Consider the following 21,353-nt stretch of genomic DNA (forward strand, 5'->3'; position numbering starts at 1 on the left):
AGCCCCTCACCCTCCCCCCAGCCAGGCTGCGGCCATAAGTCCCATCAGACGGGGGCTCCCTGGCCACCAGCGTTATCGGTCCCCCTTGCTCCAGCTTGTCCACGGCCTTTGCTCTGAGGGATGGCGGCCTCGAGCCCCCATCTCTGCCTTTGCCTTCTCTTCGCACTCCTCCTGGGGTTTTGTTTTGTGGCCACACCCAGCAGTGCTGGAGGATTTCTCCCAGCTCAGTGCTCGGGAGCCACTTGCCGCAGTGCTCAGGGAAGCGTGTGGTGCCGGGGATCAAACCCAGGGTCCTGCATGCGAGCCTGTGCCCCTCCCACAGAGCCCCTCCCCGGCCTCGGTGGGAGTTTCCATGGCAGCCCCGGCCGGCCAAGCAGCGGCTCAGCGGCAGCCGCTGGCCTGGACCTGTGGCCAGACGAGAGGGTCCCCCTGCACAGGGCAGACGAGGCTCTTGAGGACACAGGGAAGCTTCCAGAGGCCGGAGAGGAGCCACGGGCACCTCTGACCTCTGGAGGGCGAGGCCTGAGGATCCCGGCACAAGGCAGTCTGTATGAGCACTGGAGCCCCGGGGAGCTGAGGGAGCTGCCGTCACCCCCAGACCTGCCACGGAGAAAGGAACACTGGGGCCTGGCCAGGAAGGGCTGGGCCTGGGGCTGCAGCGCTGGGACAGCGGGAGGGCATTTGCCGTGCACCCCGCCGACCCGGGCTGGGCTCCGGCATCCCATAGGGTCCCCCAGCACTGCCAGGAGGGATCCCTGAGCACAGAGCCAGCCATGAGCCCTGAGCACAGGACCAGGAGTCAGCTCTGAGCACAGAGCCAGGAGTCAGTCCTGAGCACAGAGCCAAGAGTGAGTCCTGAGCACAGCCAGGTGTGACCCAAAACCAAAAGAAGAGAAACAGGATGGAACATGTCTCTAGCACCTTCAGTGTTCAGGTGCTGCCTGAAACTTCTTCTCTGTCCACTATGGGAGGCAACAATCCATCACCCGTGTGCATGCATGTGCACACGCACATAAACATATGCACACATACACACATAGACTCACATTCATGCACACATATACATAATACATACGTGAATGCACACACATGCACGTACGCACAGATGCACACATGCATACACGCACATGCCACATACATACATGCACACACAGATGCACATGCACACACAGACACACACACCCCACCCTGGCTGTCTGGGTTCCTCCCCTGCCGGGATGTCTGGGCAGGTACACACATGCCTCGGTTTACTCACCTGTAAAATGGGCCCGAGCGCGTGTTACCTTCATCCCTTGCGCCAAGTGGCAAGGGCAGGGCAGCAGAGGCAGCCTGCCAGTCTGGACACGCCTACGTCAGGCCCCTCCCGCTGACCGGCGGTGCCCGCGGCCCAGCATGCTCCCAAGGCCAGACGCCACAGTCGGCAGGAAGTGGCCCTGGGATGAGGCAAGGTTGCTCCCCTCTGCCGGCCGTGGCTCCTGTCCAGCTGTCTACCTCACAGCCAGCAGGCTCTGAAGGAATGGAACTCAGGGGGCCAGAGTGCTAGGACAGCGGGCTGGGTACTGGCCTTGCAGGTGGCTGACCCAAGTTCCAACCCCAGCACCCCATCGAGTCCCCTAAGCCTCACCAGGAGTGGTTCCTGAGCACAGAGCCAGGAGTCAGCCCTGAGCACAGAGTCAGGAGTCAGCCCTGAGCACCGCCAAGTATGACCCCAATCAAAACTAAAACTAAAACAGAGGGACAGAGGTCTGAGCCCCTCCCAGCCAGTGTTCTGTCATCTGCATTCAGGCAGATGGTTCAGGGACCGGCTCGGGGCCCTGAGCTGGGTCCCCAGCACTGCAGGTTGACCCTGACAGTGCTCGCAGAGGGCCCCGGGGCACCGCCAGGCCCGAGCACTGGACTGTCTGGTCTGCTGGCTGAGCCCATGGGCATGGAGCCCCTGAGCACTGCTTGGCCAGTGTGAAGTTCTCGGGGACACCCACAGGACTCACCGGGCCGGGAACCAGCTGTGACGTGAGCCAGCTGAGGCCACGGCATCCGGCCCCTTGGGGCGGGGGCACCCGAGGGCCCTGCTGTGGAGGGGCAGGACTCTGGTGGGACCGCTGGGCAGTCGGGGAGAGGGGCCAGGGGTGGGAGCCCCCAGCACCGGAGCCGCCCAGGGACAGCGGACAGCAGGAAGGCACTGGCCTGTCACCCTGTCACCTGCTGTGACTCGCAAGAGGAAATGCCCTGATCAGGCTGGGATTAAATGGCCAGTTCATAGACCACAGCAGGGCCTCGAACCCGGAACCGAGAGAGGAGAGGGCGGGAGGGGGTGGGGAGAGGGAGACCAAGACTGGGGGAAAGAGGGGGGGAGAGGGAGAAAGATTGGGAGAGAGACAGAGAGAGAGAGGTATAGAGAGGGGTGAGAGAGGAGAGAGAGGAGAGAAAAAGAGAGGAGAGAGGAGCCGGAGAAGGAGAGAAAGAGGAGAGGCGAAAGGAAAGGGGGGAGGAAGGGAGGGACTGAGAAAGGGGAGGGAGAAAAGGGGGGAGAGAGAGAAGGAGAGAGGAGAGACAGACAGAGACGAGAGGAAGAGAGGAGAGAGAGACAGAGAGGGGGAGAGGAGGGAGGAGAGGGGAGGAGAGAAAGAAGGGGGAAAGAAAAGTGGGGAGAGGAGAGAGGGAGAGAAGGGGAGAGAGAGGGAGAGGGACCAAGAGGGAGGGAGGGAAGGACGGAGGGAGGGAGACAGAGAGACCCAGAGAGGCGGGGGGAAGGGGGTCTGGCCAGCCGAGACCAGCCGCGCTTCCTGCGTGGGGGCCGGGGTGCGCCCCCCAGGTCCCGGGGTCCCGTGGGCGCGCTCCCGGGGCGGCCCGGCCCGGCGGCCCGCTAGCGCGGTGGGTCAGCGGGGGCGCGGCAGGTGCGGGGGTCGGGCGGGAGGCGGGCTGGGGTGACGCCGCCGCCCGCCCTCCGGCTCCCGCAGCCAATTAGACGCCCCCCTCGGGCGCTCCTTAAAGCGCCGGACTGTCACCCCGGAGCAGCTGCGCCCCGCCAGGCCCGAGCGGCGCCCGCCAGAGCCAGCCATGGCCACCCCCAACGGGGCGCTGGACAGCAGGACGCCGCCGCGGCCCGTGCGCAGCCTGGAGGTGAAGTTCACGCAGGTGAGCGCGCGGCCGGCCGGGAGGGAGGGTCGCCGGGGCGCGGGCGGGCACCGCGGGCACCGCCGCCCTGCCCGGGGTGAGCGCGCGGGGAGGCGGCTGCGGGCCGGCCGGGGCCCGGGACCCGCGCAGCCCCGCCCGGGAGGGGCGCCCGGGCCGGCGAGGGGCGGCCGGGGCACGGGGGCGCGGGCTCCCCCGGGCAGCCCTGCACCCTCCCCGCTCCGCCCGCGCCCCGCTCCGGCTGACACGGCGCCGCGGAGAAACCACCCCCCACCCCATCAATTTTACTTTCAAAAGTAGCAATTAGGTCCCTCGAATAGTTCTAATCAGGCGGAGAAAGTGGCGGACCATTCTGTGTGGCCTGCAGATTTGGGGGGTTCTTGGCACTTCCTGGCGGCCGGGCCTCTGATCACAGGACGTTTAAATTGCCCGTTGGGGGCGGGCTCGGATCAGCCCTGACGGGCCCAGCCGCGGGAGAGAGTTTTTGAAAGCGGGTCCCTGACTGCTGCCGACCCAGAGAGAAATTCCTGCACCAGTTCTGAGACACCTATGAGCGGCCCTGACAAATGGGTTGTTTTTTTTTTTTAGGGCGGGGGGGGGGGGGGTTGTGGTTGTGTGTGTGTGTGTGTGTGTGTGTGTGTGTGTGTGTGTGGTTTTTTTTTCTTTTCACTCCACCACTGAGACTGGGGCTGAGTTTTATTTTATTTTGGCTTTGTTGTTGTTACTGATTTTCTTTCTTTCTTTTTTTCTTTTTCTTTTGGAGGCAGGGGCAAAGGGGATCTTGTGATCTCGGCCAGCCAGGCTGGTGGGTCCATGCAAGGACTTGAGAATGCAGTGCCTCTCAGCACTGCGGTGCCAGGGGTGACCCAGGGGTGCTGGGGTTGGGAGGGGGAGGGTGACCGTGAGGTCCCTGTGATAGAACATGTACATGCTCGGCAGGTTTCAGAAGCCCCGTATTGTCCCTCTGGCCTTTACTTGGTGGCTTACTTTCTGCATAGATTATTATCTTTCTTACCTACCTTTGAGTCTTGTCCGTGCAAACCAGGCACCTCTGCAAAGTTTGCCTTTCTCCGCAGAAAGCACAGTGGTGTTTGCAGGGAGAGGGCTGGGGCCCCCTGGAGGTGCTCGGGAGCTGCTCTCTGCTGGGTGCTTGGGACTCTGTCCTGCTCCCGGAACTGAGCACGCACTCGCCCATGAGTGTGTCTCCAACCCACGGTCTCCAGTCCTCTGAGGCTCGCCCCAAGTGTCCCGGGGCGTGGACGGGAGTTTCTGGGCAGCTCCCTTCCCCCGACCCACCACGGGGCTGCAATCTGGTCCCAGCGACAGGAAGTGGATTTGGGACCGAGGCTCAGGGCGCAGAGGCCGACCTGCAGGACCCTTCCTGCTCCCCCTCAGGGCAGGTCAGGAGGCTCCCAGGGGAGGCATCCAGGCCCTCACAGTTGCGGGGGCCCAGTCAAGCTCCGGGGCCTGCAGTGCTCAGGGAGTGTCAGGGAGTGTCAGCTTGGAACGCAGCCGTGAGGGCGAAGGACGGAAGCACGCGTGCCAGAGAAGACAGCAGAGGAGGAGCCGCCCGCCGGCCGGCCGGGCAGTGGGCACTGAAGGTCCAGTGTCAGCCTGGTCAGCCTGTTCTTTCTCGAGCCTGACTCCTGCGCAGGCGTGTTTGATCCCCTGGGTGTGGCCCCAAAGCCCAAAGCAAAGACCTGGGCCCCAATGTTCTTGCAAATAGAAGACCCCCGGTGGGGGTGTGTGGGGGGGTGCCTGAGCACTTGCTGGCAGGGGGCGGGGGCCGAGGGGTGGGGCTGTGCTGTTTCCCAGGAAAATTCTGTTTCTGGGAGGCTGACTCCCGCTGTGGGGGAGACGTCGCTCTGTTCTCACGTTTTCACACGAGCCCCTGGTCCCAGAAGCCCCCTCTGTCCTCAGAACTGGCAGCTTCCTCTTTCACGAGCCCCTTCCTCGCCTCCTGAGATTCTGCCGGGAGCAAACACTCACCGACAGAATTTCCGAACTATAAAAAACACAGGTTTACTTCTGCTCTTCGATGGAAATGCCCTCAAATCTCTCCTCCCCATGCCTCTGAGGGGGGTCCCAGCAGGGAGAGGAAAGGACTCACTCTTGTGCACCCCATCTTTCCCTCCACCCCAAGGCACAGAACCTCGCCACCCACCCCCCCGCCCCATCTTCTCTAAACTTCTCCGGTCACCCCAGTAAGGCTTCTGCACAATGTCGGTCCCACCAGCCATCTCGGCAGACGTGATTTCTCACCCTGTCCGAGGGAGGGAGGGTCCCCAAGTCAGAACGCAAGCGGGACACGTTTCCTGAACCCGTGATCCCAATTACGGGCTCTGGGTCCTGCGGCCGGCCTGGATGGCAACAACCCCCTCCAGTGGCCCTTTCTTACTTGCGTGTTTGTGGAGAAACAGATCAGCTGTTGGAAGCACTTGGCCAGAGAGCTTACCAGCACCATTCGGGGGAAAAGAGGGAAAATGGGAGGGCACATACGGCGCGTGTAGGCGAGCGGAATTTCGTGGGTCAGTGTTTGCTTGAACGATGGACCCTGACCCAGAGATCCCACCGTCCCCCCGAACTTGCAGGAGGCGCGGTCCTGCAGGCCGGCCCCATCCCCCGTGCACACGCTGTCTCTGCCACCTTCTCATCTTCCCAGCCCCTCGGAATGCAGAGCAGGCAGGACCCCGAATCAGCAGTTTTCCCCCGCCCCGGCAGGCTCTATTATCTAACCCACGAAATTTCATCTCCCCACAAATGGGCTTCCCGTCCCGGCCGCGCCAGCCCTCGCCGGCCAGCTCTGCCCGGCTCTGCTCTGCCGCCCGCCGTTTCTCGCTGTGCCTGCGGGCTGAGTTGCCGGGTGGCAAAAGGGTGCGCTTGGGTTTGGTTTCAGCTGGAAGAAGAACCCTGTAATTGTAGCCCGGCCTTTTCTGCACGCTTCCCCGGGGGCCCCCCCGGCTCCTGCAAAGGGCACGGGGCTTCCAGCATGCAGCAGGCCCCGGCCAAGGGGGCAGTCTCTGCACTGGACTCCACCCCCCCCTGCAGCCCAGGCCAGGGGACGAGGCACGGCCATGCTCCCGGCCAGCAGCCTCTCTCCCCGGTGAGCGTCAGGGACTCCAGGAGGCCCAAGGGAAGACAGGAGTGAAGCTTCTAGCTCACTGCCCGGGGTGGCGGTGTCCAGTCATTGGAATTAGCCTGGCAGTGCACAATGTGTTTGCCTTGCATGCGGCCAACCCAGGTTCAAGTCCTCTGCCCCTCTCGGAGAGCCCGGCAAGCTACCGAGAGTATCCCACCCGCACGGCAGAGCCTGGCAAGCTCCCCATGGTATATTCGATATGCCAAAAACAGTAACAACAAGTCTCACAATGGAGACATTACTGGTGCCCGCTGGAGCAAACCGATGAGCAACGGGATGACAGTGATACAGAGATACAACCTGGCAGTGACCTGCTCTCAGGACACACAGCCTCCGGGACACAGAGTCCCGAGCACGGAGGATCTTGAGGCAGCACTTGGTTTTCTGGACCTGCTTCCCAAGTGGTTCTTCCCAGATCTTGGCTGGGGCCTTGCTCAGGGCAACGGTGGATGGTGAGGACGAGGCTGTCTCAGGCGCCACGCTGCGTCCTGTTCCCCGGGGCGTGGGAGAGGGTCTGTGGGCCTGGGAGAGTGCATCTGATGGGCAGGCCTGCTTTGACGTCACGGGACTCCGTTTCTACCCCGTGTCCCCCCAGACCTCTGAGCACTTCCAGGTGACCCTCAGTGTCCAGACAGGGTCGTACTCTGGGACCTGAGCCTTGAGCTGTCACTGCAGCTCCTGACCTGCCACTTCTGTCCCTACTTCAGTCCCCAAGGCCACCTTTTTCAAGAAACTGATGCTTTTAAGGCCATTCAAATTTGGAATAAACCAAGCCAATAAATCCCCCATTTCAGTGGCTAGATCAACATGGAAATTTTTTTACTTTGATTGTAATGCTTTATTAAAAAAATAAAAATTGGGTGGGGGGAGTTTAGCCCATACCCGGTGGTGCTCAGGGCTGACTCCTGACTCCGGGGCCAGGACTGGGGAGCTTGTGGGGTGCTGGGTTCTCAGGTCTTGCCCTCTGTGCTCTCTCTCGGTTCGTGATGCTTCGTTTCAGGCCTCAGCTGTGCTCTAGACACTGGGGGAGGGGGGACCGACCAGAAAGCGCAGATCATCAGCCAGTTCTCCAGTTCTGGTTGGACATACGCAGTTACTGGCTGCATCTGTTGATAGGACCAGAACATTCCCTACCCCTGGTATTTACCGTCGTATCCCAACACCGGCCTTTATTACACGCAACAGGAAAATCAAAGTTGTGAGGAACGGGGGGGGGGGGGGGGGAGAGGCAACACTGTGGAATGAGGGAGACGAGCCCCCGGCCGGGAGCGCCCCAGCACCGTCCAGGGGGGTTGCAGCAGGTTGGGGGGGAGAAGCAGGTGCTCGTGGGTAACTTACCCTCTAGGAAAGCCCCATTTGCTCTCCCCCCACACCAAACTCTCAGAGGTCACCACCGCTAACTTGCACCTTCGTTTAACTGTTGGGCTTAGCCACCCATGTTTCTGCTGATTCGTGCTGTTGCTTAAAAAAAGAAAGAAATAAAGCAAAGGCTTCAGAAAAAGTCCAAATGATTGTGGCCCAGGAGCGATGCCCTGCAAACGTGACGAAGAGACTTGGTCTCCACTCCCTCAGCACGTGGCCTTCCCTCTGCTCCAGAGACCCCCCTGTATGCTGAAGGCAGGCGGCTGGGTAGGGGGGCGGGGGGACCAGGAGAAGACAGGACGTTACCTAAGGTCCTCAGCATGTTGCAATGATGATTTCGTTTAAGCCTAATGCATTACAACTTCCTCTCCCGGTTAGATATTCATCAACAACGAATGGCATGCGTCCAAGAGTGGGAAGAAGTTTGCCACGTACAACCCCTCCACGCTTGAGAAAATATGCGAAGTAGAAGAAGGAGATAAGGTGGGTGCTCCCTCCCCCGCTCCCCCGAGTAATTCAATTACAGATAAACCCCAGCATGGGGAAGCGGGTTGGCTGGCGGGCCGGGCAAGCCGCTTTGTAGACACATGGGCCAGAATGGGATCAATTAGGCGCCCCCCACTGCAGAGAGCCACTTACGTGATAGATGGGCCACGGGCTCCGAGGATGACCTCAGCCAGCCTCATCCCAGCCCACAGCAAGGTTTTTATCAATGATTCCATCCTGACGGGCGCTAGAGATGTGTTCCAGAAAGCGCTTCCAACCGGTGTGTTTCCCTAAGCACACAGCCTTCTGACCAGAGAGGCTTGAGAGAGAGGGTCGGGAGGTGCAGGAAGAAGGTGTGTGCAGGAGTCATAGCATCTCACAGTTCCAGGTTTCTCTCCAACAGAAACTCTCAGGGCTGGTGGTGAGCCGCGGCCTTCCCACCTGCTGAGCCTGGTGCAGAAGCCTGGGTATTGCAGGCACAGAGACGTGTACACAGCTGGGGGGGTTAGGGCCCTGCCTGACTTTCAGGGAGATGATAAGGCATCTGAGCTCATTTCCTTTAGCGCTTAGAGTTTCATCTCTAGGGTGAGGACCAGGAAGGCACACGGGCTTAGCTTCTGGTGAACAGCAAATGAAGCAAAGCAGGTGTCTGGGTTTCCTTTTGGGGGCCACACCTGGCGGTGCCCAGGGATCACGCCTGGCACGGCTCGGGGACCCTATGGGGTGCCGGGTGTTGAACCTGGGTCGGTCCTGTGCAAAGGAAAAGCGCTCCTAGCTGTGCCAGCTCTCCAGCACCCCCAGGGCCAACCTTTCTGCCCAACTCACCAAGGGTGGGTTGTGGGTTTCTGACAAAGCCGCAGGGGTGAACATGGGTTCGCTTGGCTCGCCCAGAAAAATGTGTAAGGTCAGCCAGGATAGAGATATGAACATGTTTCTCCTCAGCCGTTCACTTGGACCTCGTGGAAATCTGGAAGAGAGGACGAGGGAGATCAAGAAAGACAAACCAGGTCCCGAAGCGATAGCACAGCGGGCAGGACGTTTGCCTTGCAGACAGCCAACCGGGGTTCGATCCCTGGCATCCCATATAGTCCCCCGAGCATCACCAGGAGTGATCTCTGAGGGCAGAGCTAGGGGTAACCCCTGAGCATTGCTGAGTGTGACCCAAAAACACAACAACAACAAAGAAAGACAAATCGGTCAGGAGCCAGTGCTGGGAGGGCAGAGCCATAGGACGGCAGGGAGGGCATCTGCCTTACACGGGGTTCAATCCCCGGCCTCCCATATGGAACCTGGGTTGGCCACGTCAGGAGTGACCCCTGAATGCAAAGTCACGAGTAACCCCGGATGTGACCCAAGGAAAAAAAAAACAAACTAAAAAAGAAGCCGAGGGTGAGGAAGAGAAAGCGGGGGCAAAGGGGGGCGGGGGGCCAGAGCTGCCCAGGCCCCAGCTCCAGGCCCTGGCCCTGGCTCCACACATATCCCAGCAACCCTGCCCCGCTGACCCCAGCCCGAGACCCCAACCACTCGGTATGCAGGGGCAGCTAGTATTGCCAGAAGGTGACCCCAAGGGCCCCTGAGCTCTGCCAGGCCGCGGCCACGCTCCAGGCCTGGACACTGATTTCCACCGGCGTGGCCCCTTGCTCTTGCAGGCCGACGTGGACCAGGCTGTGGAGGCGGCCCGCGCGGCCTTCCAGAGGGGCTCTCCCTGGCGCCGCCTGGACGCGCTGAGCCGTGGCCGGCTGCTGCAGCAGCTGGCCGATGCAGTGGAGCGGGACCGCGCCATACTGGCCGTGAGTACGCACTGCCCGGCCCCGGGGAAGAGGGGGTGGCTGCCGTCCTGGGGTCCCGGCGCCCGGCTCCACTCTGCCTTCTGTACTTCGACACTCCAGCTGTGAGCCCCGACGCCTCCTTCTGCAGAGGGGGAAACCGGGGAAGGGGACTGTCTTCTGCCTCCAGGGGTTTGCTTCATCCCCCGAGTCGCAGGCAGAGAGGAGACCCCTGGCATCTGCTGAGGCCAGTTGCCCGCGGCTTTGGATTTGCTCCTTTTTACCGGGGCGCGGGGATTTCTCGGGGTGAACACTGCCAGGCACAGCACGGTCCAGAGGCGGCCCCGCCCCTGAGCTCCCGCAGCCTCCTGAAGATGTCAGGGTCAGCTGAGAGGCGCCCGCAGGGGCACCCCCGCCCTCCCTCCAGCCTGCGTTCCGGTTCAGGGGGGGGGGGTAGTGTGGAAGGGCATTTCCTGCTGAGAGAGCCTGGGCGGGGTCAGCACCGAGGGACAAAGGGGTCCTCTGAACCCCCGGCTGGAAATAGACAAGAATCCCTGACATTGTGGCCCCCTCGAGGCCCCGGGGCGACGCCCCCGTCCCCAGCCAGGGCGCCCTGTTTGTTCCCTTCCGCTCCCCCCCCTCCCCGGGAGCACGGTCACAGCAGCTGCGTGGGGCCATTGTGTGAGTGGCCAGACCCTCTGGGCCCCGTCAGACTTTCCGCTGCAGCCTCTTCCTCTCCTCCATTGTGGAGGCCGCCGACCCTTCATCCACCCTCTGCCCACCCTCTGTCTCCACCGGGAAGCCGCAAACCTTCCAGGGCCTTCCAGGAGGGCGGAGGGCTGAGGGAGAGGCCACCACCAGGCTCCCCAGTCTGTCCTGTCCCCGTGGCCCCTCACGGGAACGCTGTCCAAGCTCGGACGGTTCTTACCGCCAGCGAGAGGCTGGGAAGTGAAGACAGTCCTTTGGAGTCTGGGCCATCCCTGGCCTCCCCTCCCTGGCTCCCCTCCCGTCCTCTGCCTGTCCCCTCCCGTTGCCCCCTCCCCTTGGTCCTGCCCTTCCCTTTTCTTCTCTCCTTCCTTCCGTGTTTGGAGGCGGCACCTGCAGTGAGGGGTGAGTCTGGTCCTGCTCCAGGGCACTTTAAGGTGCAGGGGTGGAACCCAGGGCCTCCAGCATGCGAGGTCTGCTCTCTGCCCTTCAGACCTTCCTTCAGACCCAGGTCTTTTCAGTGCAGCGGTGGGGGGTGGGGGGGGGGCGGGCAGCCTGGGCAGGTCTGGGATTCCTGGATTCCATCCCTCAGGGCCCGCTGAGCTCTAGAAGTGACCCACAAGGCCAAAAAAAATAAAAATAAAATGTATTTTAAGAAAACAAAACTGCATGGGGCTGGAGTGATAGTCCAGCAGGTAAGGTGTTTGCCTTGCACGCGGCTGACCCGCATTTAGTCCCCGGCATCCCATATGATCCCCCAAGCACTGCCAGGAGTAATTCCTGAGTGCAGAGCCAGGAGTAAGCCCTGAGAATTGCTGGATGTGACCCAAAAAAGCCAAAATGAAACAAAACAAAACTGCGGGAGCCAGTGGGCTTTTGCCTTGCATGCAGCTGACCTTGGTCAATCCCTGGCATCCCATATGGTTCCCCGAGCACCACAAGGAGTAATTCCTGAGGGCAGAGCCAGGAGTGACCCCTGAACATCACTGGATGTGACAAAAAAAAAAAAAAAAAGAAAACTGCAGGCCTGGTGCAGAGTGGGCATCCTTGCCCGTGTGTGCCTGGCCACAGCCTGACTCTGGCACTGTCTTCTCCCCAGGCATTGTAGGGGGGCCTGGGGGTCTCTGGGTGGTCTGGGCTGCACCCTGCTGGCCAGCGCTCATCGACAGTGGCACCCGGGGCCCCAAAAACTATTTGGGTGGGTGCCTCACCCCCCCACACACACAAACCCAAACCAGAGGTGCCACTTCTTGGCTGTTGCAGGGACTACTGATGGGGAAATGCCGTGAGCGGTGGGGGACAGTGGGCAGGGAGGGGCAGGGAGACAGGACACAGGAGCCCCCGGTGGAGCCGAGTGTGCTCAGGGGGCCGCCCTGTGCCTGCAGACGCTGGAGACCATGGACACGGGGAAGCCGTTCCTCCACGCCTTCTTCATCGACCTGGAGGGCTGCATCCGGACCCTCCGGTACTTTGCGGGCTGGGCAGACAAGATCCAAGGCAAGACCATCCCCACAGGTGAGCCACGCCCGGGTCTCCTGAGCCCCATCCTCCCCGGCCCGGCAACCTGCAGCTGACACCCCGGCCCCCGGCCCCGCTGTCCCGGGGCCTCCTTTAAGCCCCCCACCGTGTGGCTCCAGGCTGTTCCTGCTAAAGGAGCTTTTGCTTTGGAACCTGGGTTCGAAATTGCTTCTCTGGGGCCCGGCAGGTCTCTCCAAAGGCTGGCACACGTGTCTGGCATGCCTGAGGCCCCAAGTGTGTTCCCTGAACTTGACCCCGCTGGGCCTGGTGGACGCCCCCACACCCCAGGTCCTCTGGCGCAGCTCGGGAGCCCCCGTTCCCTCCCCGCCAAATCGCTTCTTCGGAGCAGACGCCTCTGTGGGCTGCCAGGCTCCGGCCCGCCATGAGTCTGAGGGTCAGGCCTCGGCCTCTGCAGTAAACGGAGCCACTTGAACCCGCTCGCTTTCCAGATTTCCGGGGCCTGGGAACTCGCAGCCCGTTTACGTGGGGAAGCTGCCCCGTGAGCGGGCAAATGCACCGGGCCCCCTGTAAGCCGTGCTCCCCTAGCTCTGGTGGGGCCCAGGCACGGGGCTCAGGCCCAGGAGATTGGGAAATGAGGCCAGAGGACATAGGGGGCGTCCAGCTGGCCACAAGGCTGACATCTGGGGAGCCCCACAAAGCCAGGTCGCCTCCCAAAGGAGAGAGAGCTTGTCCAGCATTCGCCGTGCCTCTGGCCGGCCCCACTTCAGAGCTGCACCACCACGGGCCCCCTGAGCATCTCTGGGCGGGACCCCTGAGCGCAGAGCCAGGGGTCTCCGAGCACTGCTGGGTGTGACCCCAAGGCCCTCCCCATAGAAAGATCACACTCATCTGTGGAATATAAAGTAACATAGTGGGAGACTAACACCCAAGAGTGTAGAGATAAGGACCAGGAGGTCTGCCCCACAGCTTGGAAACTGGCCTCACGTGCTGGGGGAAAGGCAGCTGAGAGAGAGAAGGGAACGCCAAGGAGAGGATGTTGAAAGCTGTGTGCCGAGAGTAGACTATGGACCGAACATGAAGGCCACTCAGTATCTCTATTGCAAACCACAACACCCCAAAGGAGCGAGAACAAGGGGAATGCTCTGCTGCAGAGGCGGGGTGGGGTGGGGGGTTGGGGTGGGGGTGGTGAGAGGGATACTGAGATCATTGGTGGAGGAGAATGGGCACTGGTGGAGGGAGGGTAAATGATCGCTGTATGAGAGAAATGCAAACACGAAAGTTCATAAGTTTGTAACTGTACATCACAGTGATTCTCTAATAAAAAATTGAAGAAAAAAATAAAACTCCCAAAAAAGAGAGAAGGAGGGGGCTGGAGTGATAGTACAGCAGGGGGGGCATTTGCCTTGCACGGGGCAGACCTGGGTTCGATTCCCAACATCCCGTATGGTCCCCCGAGCACTGCCAGGAGTAATTCCTGAATGCAGAGCCAGGAGTAACCTCTGAGCATCACCAGGTGTGACCCAAAAAGCAGAAGGGGGGGGGAGGGAGAGGGAGAGAGAGAGCAAGGCTTGGGGACCAGGGAGGTGGCTCAGAGGACTGGGCCCGACCTAGCGAGCACTGTCCCGGAGCACCTCTGGGTGTCGCTCAGCCCCCCAGACACGATCTGTCGGCGTGGGAAACCACTGACAGTGCGCCCCCCCACCCTGCTCTCTTCCAGATGACAACGTGGTGTGTTTCACCAGGCACGAGCCCATCGGGGTGTGTGGCGCCATCACGCCCGTGAGTCCGGCCTGCGTCCCTGGTGGCCCAGCCAAGGAGGGGGGGTCTCGCGGGCTGGGGCCCGGGGTCCTGCTGGAGGGTGGGAGGGTAGGGGGCTGGAGGCACGTCTGAGCCCTGTCTGGCTCTCCACGGCGCGTCAGCGGGTGCCCCAGGGAAAGCTGCGCTCCCAATGCACCTCCCGCAGCCACAGTGCCCGCGAGTCTGGCCTCGCAGCCCTGGCGCCCGTGATGGCGGGGTCAGGCGGCTCCTCGGAGGAGTGTGCGGCTGTGATGCAACCCCCACCGCCCCCGGCCCACATGAGCCTGAAACTCTCCTGCCCTCTGTGTCCCGGGCGCCTGGGGATCTTTGTCCCCAGGGTCGGGGGCAGGGAGAGCATCTGGCTGTGTGCACGTGGCGGGAGGTGGGGGGGGGGGGGAAGTCTGCGTCCCGTCCCGTGACACCAGGGCCGGCACAATGCGGGATGCTGATGATGGACTCGACCCGGCATCCAAGGGGGGCCTCGGCCTCACTCCCGGGAGCTTGACTCCAGGTGCTCTGATGGAGGCGGAACTCCCCCTGCACAGACCCACCCGGCAGGATCTCCCTGCAGACCCTTCAGAAGGGCTGGGAAGGACGGCACCTCTGACCAGGGCGCACTCCTGTGCGACCCATGAACCCCCAAATCTAGACATGACCCCCTGAACCCCCAAATCTAGACATGACCCCTGAACCCCCAAATCTAGACATGACCCCTGAACCCCCAAATCTAGACATGACCCATGAACCCCCAAATCTAGACATGACCCCTGAACCCCCAAATCTAGACATGACCCCTGAACCCCCAAATCTAGACACGACCCCCCTGAACCCCCAAATCTAGTGCCGGACAAGCGTCCTGCACTGTGGCGTGCCGGGGGCCCGGGAGGCCGGACAGCCTGGGGGGTCCAGCCCCTGCCCCTCAGCGCCCCTGTGCTCCTCTGCAGTGGAACTTCCCCCTGCTGATGCTGGTGTGGAAGCTGGCGCCCGCGCTCTGCTGCGGGAACACCGTGGTGGTGAAGCCTGCGGAGCAGACGCCGCTCACCGCCCTGTACCTGGGCTCCCTGATCAAAGAGGTAAGGGACGTCGAGGGCAGGACGGGAGCAGGGGCGCTCGCCTTGCACGCGGCCGACCCGGGATCAATCCCCGGGCACCCCCTAGAGCCCCGGGAACCTGGCCAGGAGTGACCAGAAGTAAAGTGTCCGAGAAACCGGTGTTTGGGGGCCGGACATGCGGTGGAGCGGTACCCCGAGTTTGATCCCTGATGAGAGGGAGAAGGAGGGGGAAGGAAGGGAGGGCAGAGAGAGAGCGAGGGAGGGAGGGAGGGAAGAAAATAAACTTGGGTCCTTGATAAGATTCCACTCCCGGGCACAGGCCCAGACTTGAAGTTGCCCGCCAGGTGGGGCCACGAGACCGTCGGGGCTGCTCGCAGGGAGTGGGAAGGGGGTGACGTCGCTGTGGCATTTGGCAGCTGCAGTTTCCTTCTCCTGTCCGTGCTCCCTGAGCTCGAGAAACTCTTCCCACTCATTCCAGGGAGCACACTTAACTCTTCACCAGGCTAAACCCCCACATGCCAGGCCACAGGCTCAATGTAGAGAATTCGTGCAACATCGCTAAGAGGGAGAATCTGGTTTTCAGGAGGTTCCTGGAGCTGTGCATTTGTGGCGTATGAAGGGAGGTTCATTTAGCCAGCACCTGCCAAAGTGGCTGCCACTGCACCAGCTTACTCACCATCTCTCCATCTGTGCTCTGCTCTCTTGGGTGGCTGTTCTTCTGAGCAGTCATTGCTCAGGGAAACAGTGGCCCAAGGGGCACCTGGTGACAAGGGTGCAGCCATTTTGTCCCCAGGGGAAAAAAAAATCTTGGTTCATCATGAAACCCCTATAGGTGCAATGCATGAGCCGTAAGGGTGAGATCGTGGCGTCTGCCTGCCAGGCGTGAGAGGCTGAAGCTTCATGGCCAGCAGGAGCCTGCACGGGGATTTCAGAATCAAAACAAAGAGCCGCAAGCGTGGCCCCGTGGACAGGCACATGCCTCCCACTTGAAGCCACCCAGTTCCATCCCCAGCACCCAGCGTCCCCTGGAAGCACTGTCAGGAGTAACCCGACTTGCTCATTTTTGCGTTTCGATGGGACCTTTTATTCACTAACCATCTTTATTGCACTGCGGGATTTCTGACACTTTGAATCACCCTTCTCACGGCTCCATCACCCCAACCCCACATGCAGTCACACCCCAGTCACCACAGCCACTGCCCTCCACTGTGTCCCGGACCCTCGCAGCCCCTCCTCGCGTGAGCTCAGGCCGATAGCCAAAACTCTGCAGTGCTGGGTCGGGGAGACAGGACAGCAGGGAGGCTCTGGCCTTGCCCGGGGCCCACGCAGGTTCCATCCCCGGCAGCCTGGAGATGGTCCCGGCACTCACCGGGAGTGACCGACACGCCCACTGTCTCCCCGCAGGTCGGGTTCCCGCCGGGCGTGGTGAACATCGTACCGGGGTTCGGGCCCACCGTGGGAGCTGCGATTTCTTCGCACCCGCAGATCAACAAGATCGCCTTCACGGGCTCCACGGAGGTAAGAAAAACGCCTCCAGCACCCCATTGCCCCGCCACACACACACACACACACACACACACACACACACACACACCCCTCGGACCCCACACGTGCTGGGAGGCACTGGTGGAGACTGGAACTTCCACGCGGAGAGGCCACCCCCGGGCATTGTCACACGGCACCACTTTCTGTTCAAGATTCTGGCGCAGAGCCTGGGCAGTGGCTCAGAAAGCAGGGTGCAGGCCGAGCCTCGGGGAGACAGGGCACCTCCGCGACCCCCGAGCCCAGCGCTGGGGGCAGCCTCCAGCACCACCGCCAGGCGTCCGTGACTCGCTGAGGCTGTGTGAGGTTTCAAGGGCTCTGATGCCAGAGCGCAGGTGTGGCAAACAGGAGCCCCTGGGTCTGACCCCACACCACCGGGAGTTGACCCCCGGGCAGGCCGAGACTGAGAAACCGAACAAGGAGAGAGCCTAATGGTTAGATCCACCCACATGCCATCCCTGGTGTGGTCCCAAGCATGCTGGGTGCGGGCCTGGAGGGTGTCCCTGAGGGTGGCTGGGGTGGCCTGAGATTTGTGGGTGGGACTGCCAGGCCTTCTGAGTGCATCTCGGAACCCGCCCCCCGCCCGCCGCCTTTCCCCCCCTCCCCCCCTCCACAGTAAAATAAAGCGTAAAAGATCTGCAAGGGAGCAGGCACCCCTCCAGGAGCAGCAGCAGGAGGCTGGGCCGGGCTGTGGATGCCCAGGGCACACGCCTGTTGTGCCCCTGTCATGCCCAGTCCCCTGCCCCTGTCACACCCAGGCCAAGCCCTACCACACCTTGACCAAGCTCCCGGCCATATTTGCATGCTTTGAGCCTCGCCCCGACCCTGGCCCTGGCTCCCACCTTCCCTACAGAGATTTTTCTGGTTCCTCTCCAGCTGCTAGCCAGCCTTAACTGGGGGGCTACGGCCTCACCCCCACCATGGGGTGGCATCACTGATCGTGCGGTAGGGACCACCATAAGCGTTCTTGGACAGATGACAGAAGGTTGTTAGATGCACCATGACGGGGAAAGAACCCGAAATCCCCCTTGGCAGGAACTCAGGGCCCCTGGGGGGGCTAGCCCGGCAAAAAGGGGTCCCCCGTAAGGAAAGGATTTCAGAAGCTCTGATCTAGGGGGAACAGGGCCAGGGGGCTGGTGCCTGACTCCGGCCCCCCGCAGCCTCTGTTCTGAACAAGGAACTGACTCTGTGTTCCTGGACTGCCCAGCTCAGGCACCTCCACTCTGGGGTTGCTGCCCCTGCAGCCCCCCTGCTGCACCCAGCCCCAAACACCCCTCCGAGGCTGTCTTGCTCCCGCCCCCACCCCTACCTCATCCGAGCCAACACTCGCCAGGCGCCCATTTTCCTTTCGTCTGTCTTGTGCTTCTGGGAGGTGGGGGGTGGGAGGTGCACCAGAGTTCCCCCCACCCTGCACAGGGGCCACCTGGAGCGCAGGATATCGGAACGTGGGTCTCACCAGGCCGCCCCACCCCAACCTGGACTTTTAAGATACTAAAAACTTTTCAGGTTGCAAATGTCGGCTTTGGAGCAGGGTCTTGGCACTGCCTGGCAGAGCTGCTGCCTCCCCCATCCGCTGTGCTTGTCGGAGAGTCTGGGCATGGGGGGGCTTGGAGGCTCAGAGCCCGGGTCAGGGTTGGGCCGAGACCCCACCGAGACCCCAGTGGGGTCAGAGTCAACTAGGGTTCGGGTTGGTTCTCAGTAGGATCAGGGTTAGGGTGGTGAGCAGGGTTAGGGTTAGGGTCTCTGTAGGGTTCGGCTGGGCCCAGCCCGCCCCCCTCAGCCTCCCCCTCCTCTGTAGAGGCCCTGTCCTAAAGCCTGTCCAGAGTTGGGCCCCGGTTCCTCACCTGTGTCCCCCCACCTGGAACCTCTCCCCGCTGATGCCAGGGGCAGCCCCCACACCCTGCTGGCCAGGAGCCCCTCTGCAGCCGTTTTGGGGGCACCGTGGGGCGCTGGGCCCCTGCTCCAAGTGGACATCGTGGCCCCTACAGCCCTGTCGGGGGCAGCCTGGATCCCAGATTGCAGTGACCCCCAGCAGCTGCGGGGGGGGGGAGGGGAAGCGGGGGCGGGGCGGGCTCACAGCCCCCGGCCACGCCAACCTCTCACCCACCCTGGGCTTTGCCCGCAGGTGGGGAAGCTGGTGAAGGCAGCGGCTTCCCGCAGCAACCTGAAGAGGGTGACCCTGGAACTCGGGGGGAAGAACCCCTGCATCGTGTGCGCCGACGCTGACTGTGAGTCTGGGGGCTGCTCCCGGGGCCCGCCCACCTCCCCCATCTCCCACTCCTGGCAGGGAGTCTGAACCCGGCGCCGGTGACAGGCACACACACCGGAAGTGCTCGCCCGCTTCGGGAAGGGTCGGGGTCAGGCTCGCTCTGGGGAGCGGAGCAGTTGGGGTGCCTGATTTCAGATGAGGCCCAGGACACCAGCCCAGACGCCACCCCCAAGTCCCCCTTCCCCCCTGAGCGCTGCCAGTGCCCCTGAGAGACGCGGGCAGGTGTGGCGTCCAAGTCCCCTGACCTTCCCCTCCTCTCCCAGTGCCCAGGAGAGACTCGGGTAGCGGCTGCCCTTCTAAATCAGCCCCCGCACCCGGCACATCTGCAGGTCCCAAAGGCAAAGGAGGTGACCCAGTGTCCCAGGCCCGAGCCCTGACAGAGCAGGGGAGGGTGGCGGTCAGTACCCCTTAAACCTTCTCCCCGGGGGCCGGCAGAGAGGACAGAGCACACAGCACTTGCTTTGCACACGGCCGCCCAATCATACCAGCCATGAGCCCCGAGCACAGAACAAGGAGTGAACCCTGAGTACAGAGCCAAGAGTCAGCCCTGAGCACAGAGCCAAGAGTCAGCCCTGAGCACAGAGACAGAAATGATCCCTGAGCACAGAGCCAGGACTCAGCCCTGAGCACAGAGTCAGGAGTGAGCCCTGAGCATTGAACCAGGAGCCAGCCCTGAGCACAGAGCCAGGAGTCAGCCCTGGGCACAGAGCCAGGAGTGAGCCCCAGTCACAGAGCCAGGAGTCAGCCCTGAGTACTGCCTGGTGTGTGCTCCCCGCAGAAATCAAACTTCCCTTAGGAGCCGGGGGAGGCTTAGCGGGCTGGGTGCAGAGAAGAGCGCCTCCCACACTCTGCACAGACCCCGGGCACTGCTGAGTGAGTGCCCCCCAATACAACCCAGAAACACTCCCCTGGGGCGGGGGGCGGAGGGCGGAGAGAGTTCAGGCTGGAGAAGACTCCGGTGACCCTGAGTTTGACCCCGGCACTGTGTGGCCCCTGAGTGCTGCCGGGGTGACTCCTGGCCCCGGCACGGCTTTGCATGGCATGGCCAGGCCTAAGGATGGCGCCGTGGTGCCCGTGGCTTCCTGGCAGAAGCATCATTACTGTTGCTCGTGCTGTGGTGCTGGCTGTGGCCTCACTGTGACCCCTGGGGGGCGCCACTGTCCCTCCCAGGCACAGGGACCCTGGCCCGCAGTGAGTGTCCCTCTGTCCCCGGGGTGCCATCTGCGCTCAGCCTCTCCCGCTGGCCCTGCCCTGGAGCTTGAGGCGTGCCAGGGGCTCCTCTGCAGGGCTCCTGCCAGGCCGCCCCCGGCCGCCCGCTGGGCAGTGCCACTCTGCCCAGACATCAGTAGGGCCCCACGCGGCCAGCCCGTGAGCCGCAGGAAGTGAGTTTGTGAGATGAGCTTCAACATGGAGAAAGTGGGGTCCAGGGGGCGGGGAGAGACACAGGAGGCCCCGCCTGGCTCTCAGAGCCCTTAGACCCCGAACCCCAGGGCCCCGGCCTGCTCCAGGCCAAGGGATGCTTGACTTTCTGCAGCATTCTTGGTGTGTGGACAGGGGGCCGGGGGCAGCTGCCGAGAGAGACAAGCACCCCTCGTGGAGCTGGGGGCACCGCGCCAAGGACTGGGGCACCTGCTTTGCATGAGGGAGCCCAGGACGTGGGACCCCCAAGCACTGTCTGGGTGACCCCAGAGCACTGTGCCAGGAGTAGCCGCCCAGGGCAGAGCAGCATCACGTGGCTGGACCTGAGCTCTGGATGTTCCAGCCCAGCTGGCCATGTGACTGCTGAAAGTGGCCCCGGGACCCCCCGGGTGTCCTTCAGGAGGACGCCTCTGCCCCCAGACAAAGCTCCGTCCAGGCAGCCTGCCCCGATCCTCCCCAGAGACCCTTCTCTGGCGGATGAGCACCCCAGAACAGCGGGAGGAGGTGGGTTCCCTGGGTACGTGCCATGGGATCCACCCTCTTCCTCCAGGCTAGTGAGAATGAGGCCAGGAAGTTCGGACGGTCGGGAGCTGCCCCCCCTCCCCGCTCCGCCCCCCGCACTTCCGTGGCCCTGAAAGCCCTTTGCTCCCACGCGTCCGGCGGGACTGGCCTGGGCCGGGCATTCCGGCTGCAGCTGGGCCGGCGCTAACGCCCTAATGGCTCCCCGTGGCCCCGCCCTTCCTCCGCAGTGGACCTGGCCGTGCAGTGCGCGCACCAGGGCGTCTTCTTCAACCAAGGCCAGTGCTGCACGGCCGCCTCCCGCGTCTTCGTGGAGGAGCAGGTGTACCCCGAGTTCGTCCGGCGCAGCGTGGAGTATGCCCAGAAGCGGCCCGTCGGGGACCCGTTTGACGTCGGCACGGAGCAGGGGCCGCAGGTGACCTCACGAGGCGAGGGGTCCGGGGTCCCTGCTGCGGGCACTGGGCTTCAGAGCGAAGGAAAAGGCGACCCGATATTCAGTGGGTCCCGGGGTGGGGGGAGGGGGGCTGGACCCTGGCACTGCTGAGCGGGGACCCAAACCTCGCCAGGTCACCCCGCTCTCCGGAGTCACCGCGCGCCCCGAGAGAGACCCACGCCAGAGGCGAGGCTGGTGCCCCTGCAGGAACGTGGCAGCGCCCGGGCTCCGGTCTCTGTGTGGGCCCCAGAGG

The 21,353-nt window shown here is 62.7% G+C and overlaps 1 protein-coding gene across 1 annotated transcript in view; it reads left to right on the top strand.

The window, feature by feature from the left end:
* Window positions 1-2,859: 2,859 nt before the first annotated feature.
* ALDH1A3 (aldehyde dehydrogenase 1 family member A3) overlaps window positions 2,860-21,353 on the top strand; it is a 28,297-nt gene continuing 9,803 nt past the window's right edge. The window contains exons 1-9 of the mRNA XM_055142121.1: window positions 2,860-3,135; window positions 8,012-8,116; window positions 9,769-9,909; window positions 11,976-12,105; window positions 13,787-13,848; window positions 14,811-14,939; window positions 16,323-16,436; window positions 18,586-18,688; window positions 20,898-21,082. Coding sequence (XP_054998096.1) covers window positions 3,058-3,135; window positions 8,012-8,116; window positions 9,769-9,909; window positions 11,976-12,105; window positions 13,787-13,848; window positions 14,811-14,939; window positions 16,323-16,436; window positions 18,586-18,688; window positions 20,898-21,082 — 1,047 coding nt within the window. The 5' untranslated portion in view covers window positions 2,860-3,057. The remainder of the gene's footprint in view (window positions 3,136-8,011; window positions 8,117-9,768; window positions 9,910-11,975; window positions 12,106-13,786; window positions 13,849-14,810; window positions 14,940-16,322; window positions 16,437-18,585; window positions 18,689-20,897; window positions 21,083-21,353) is intronic.

Source organism: Sorex araneus, chromosome 6, assembly GCF_027595985.1.
Source record: "Sorex araneus isolate mSorAra2 chromosome 6, mSorAra2.pri, whole genome shotgun sequence".
Classification (NCBI taxonomy): Eukaryota; Metazoa; Chordata; class Mammalia; order Eulipotyphla; family Soricidae; genus Sorex; species Sorex araneus.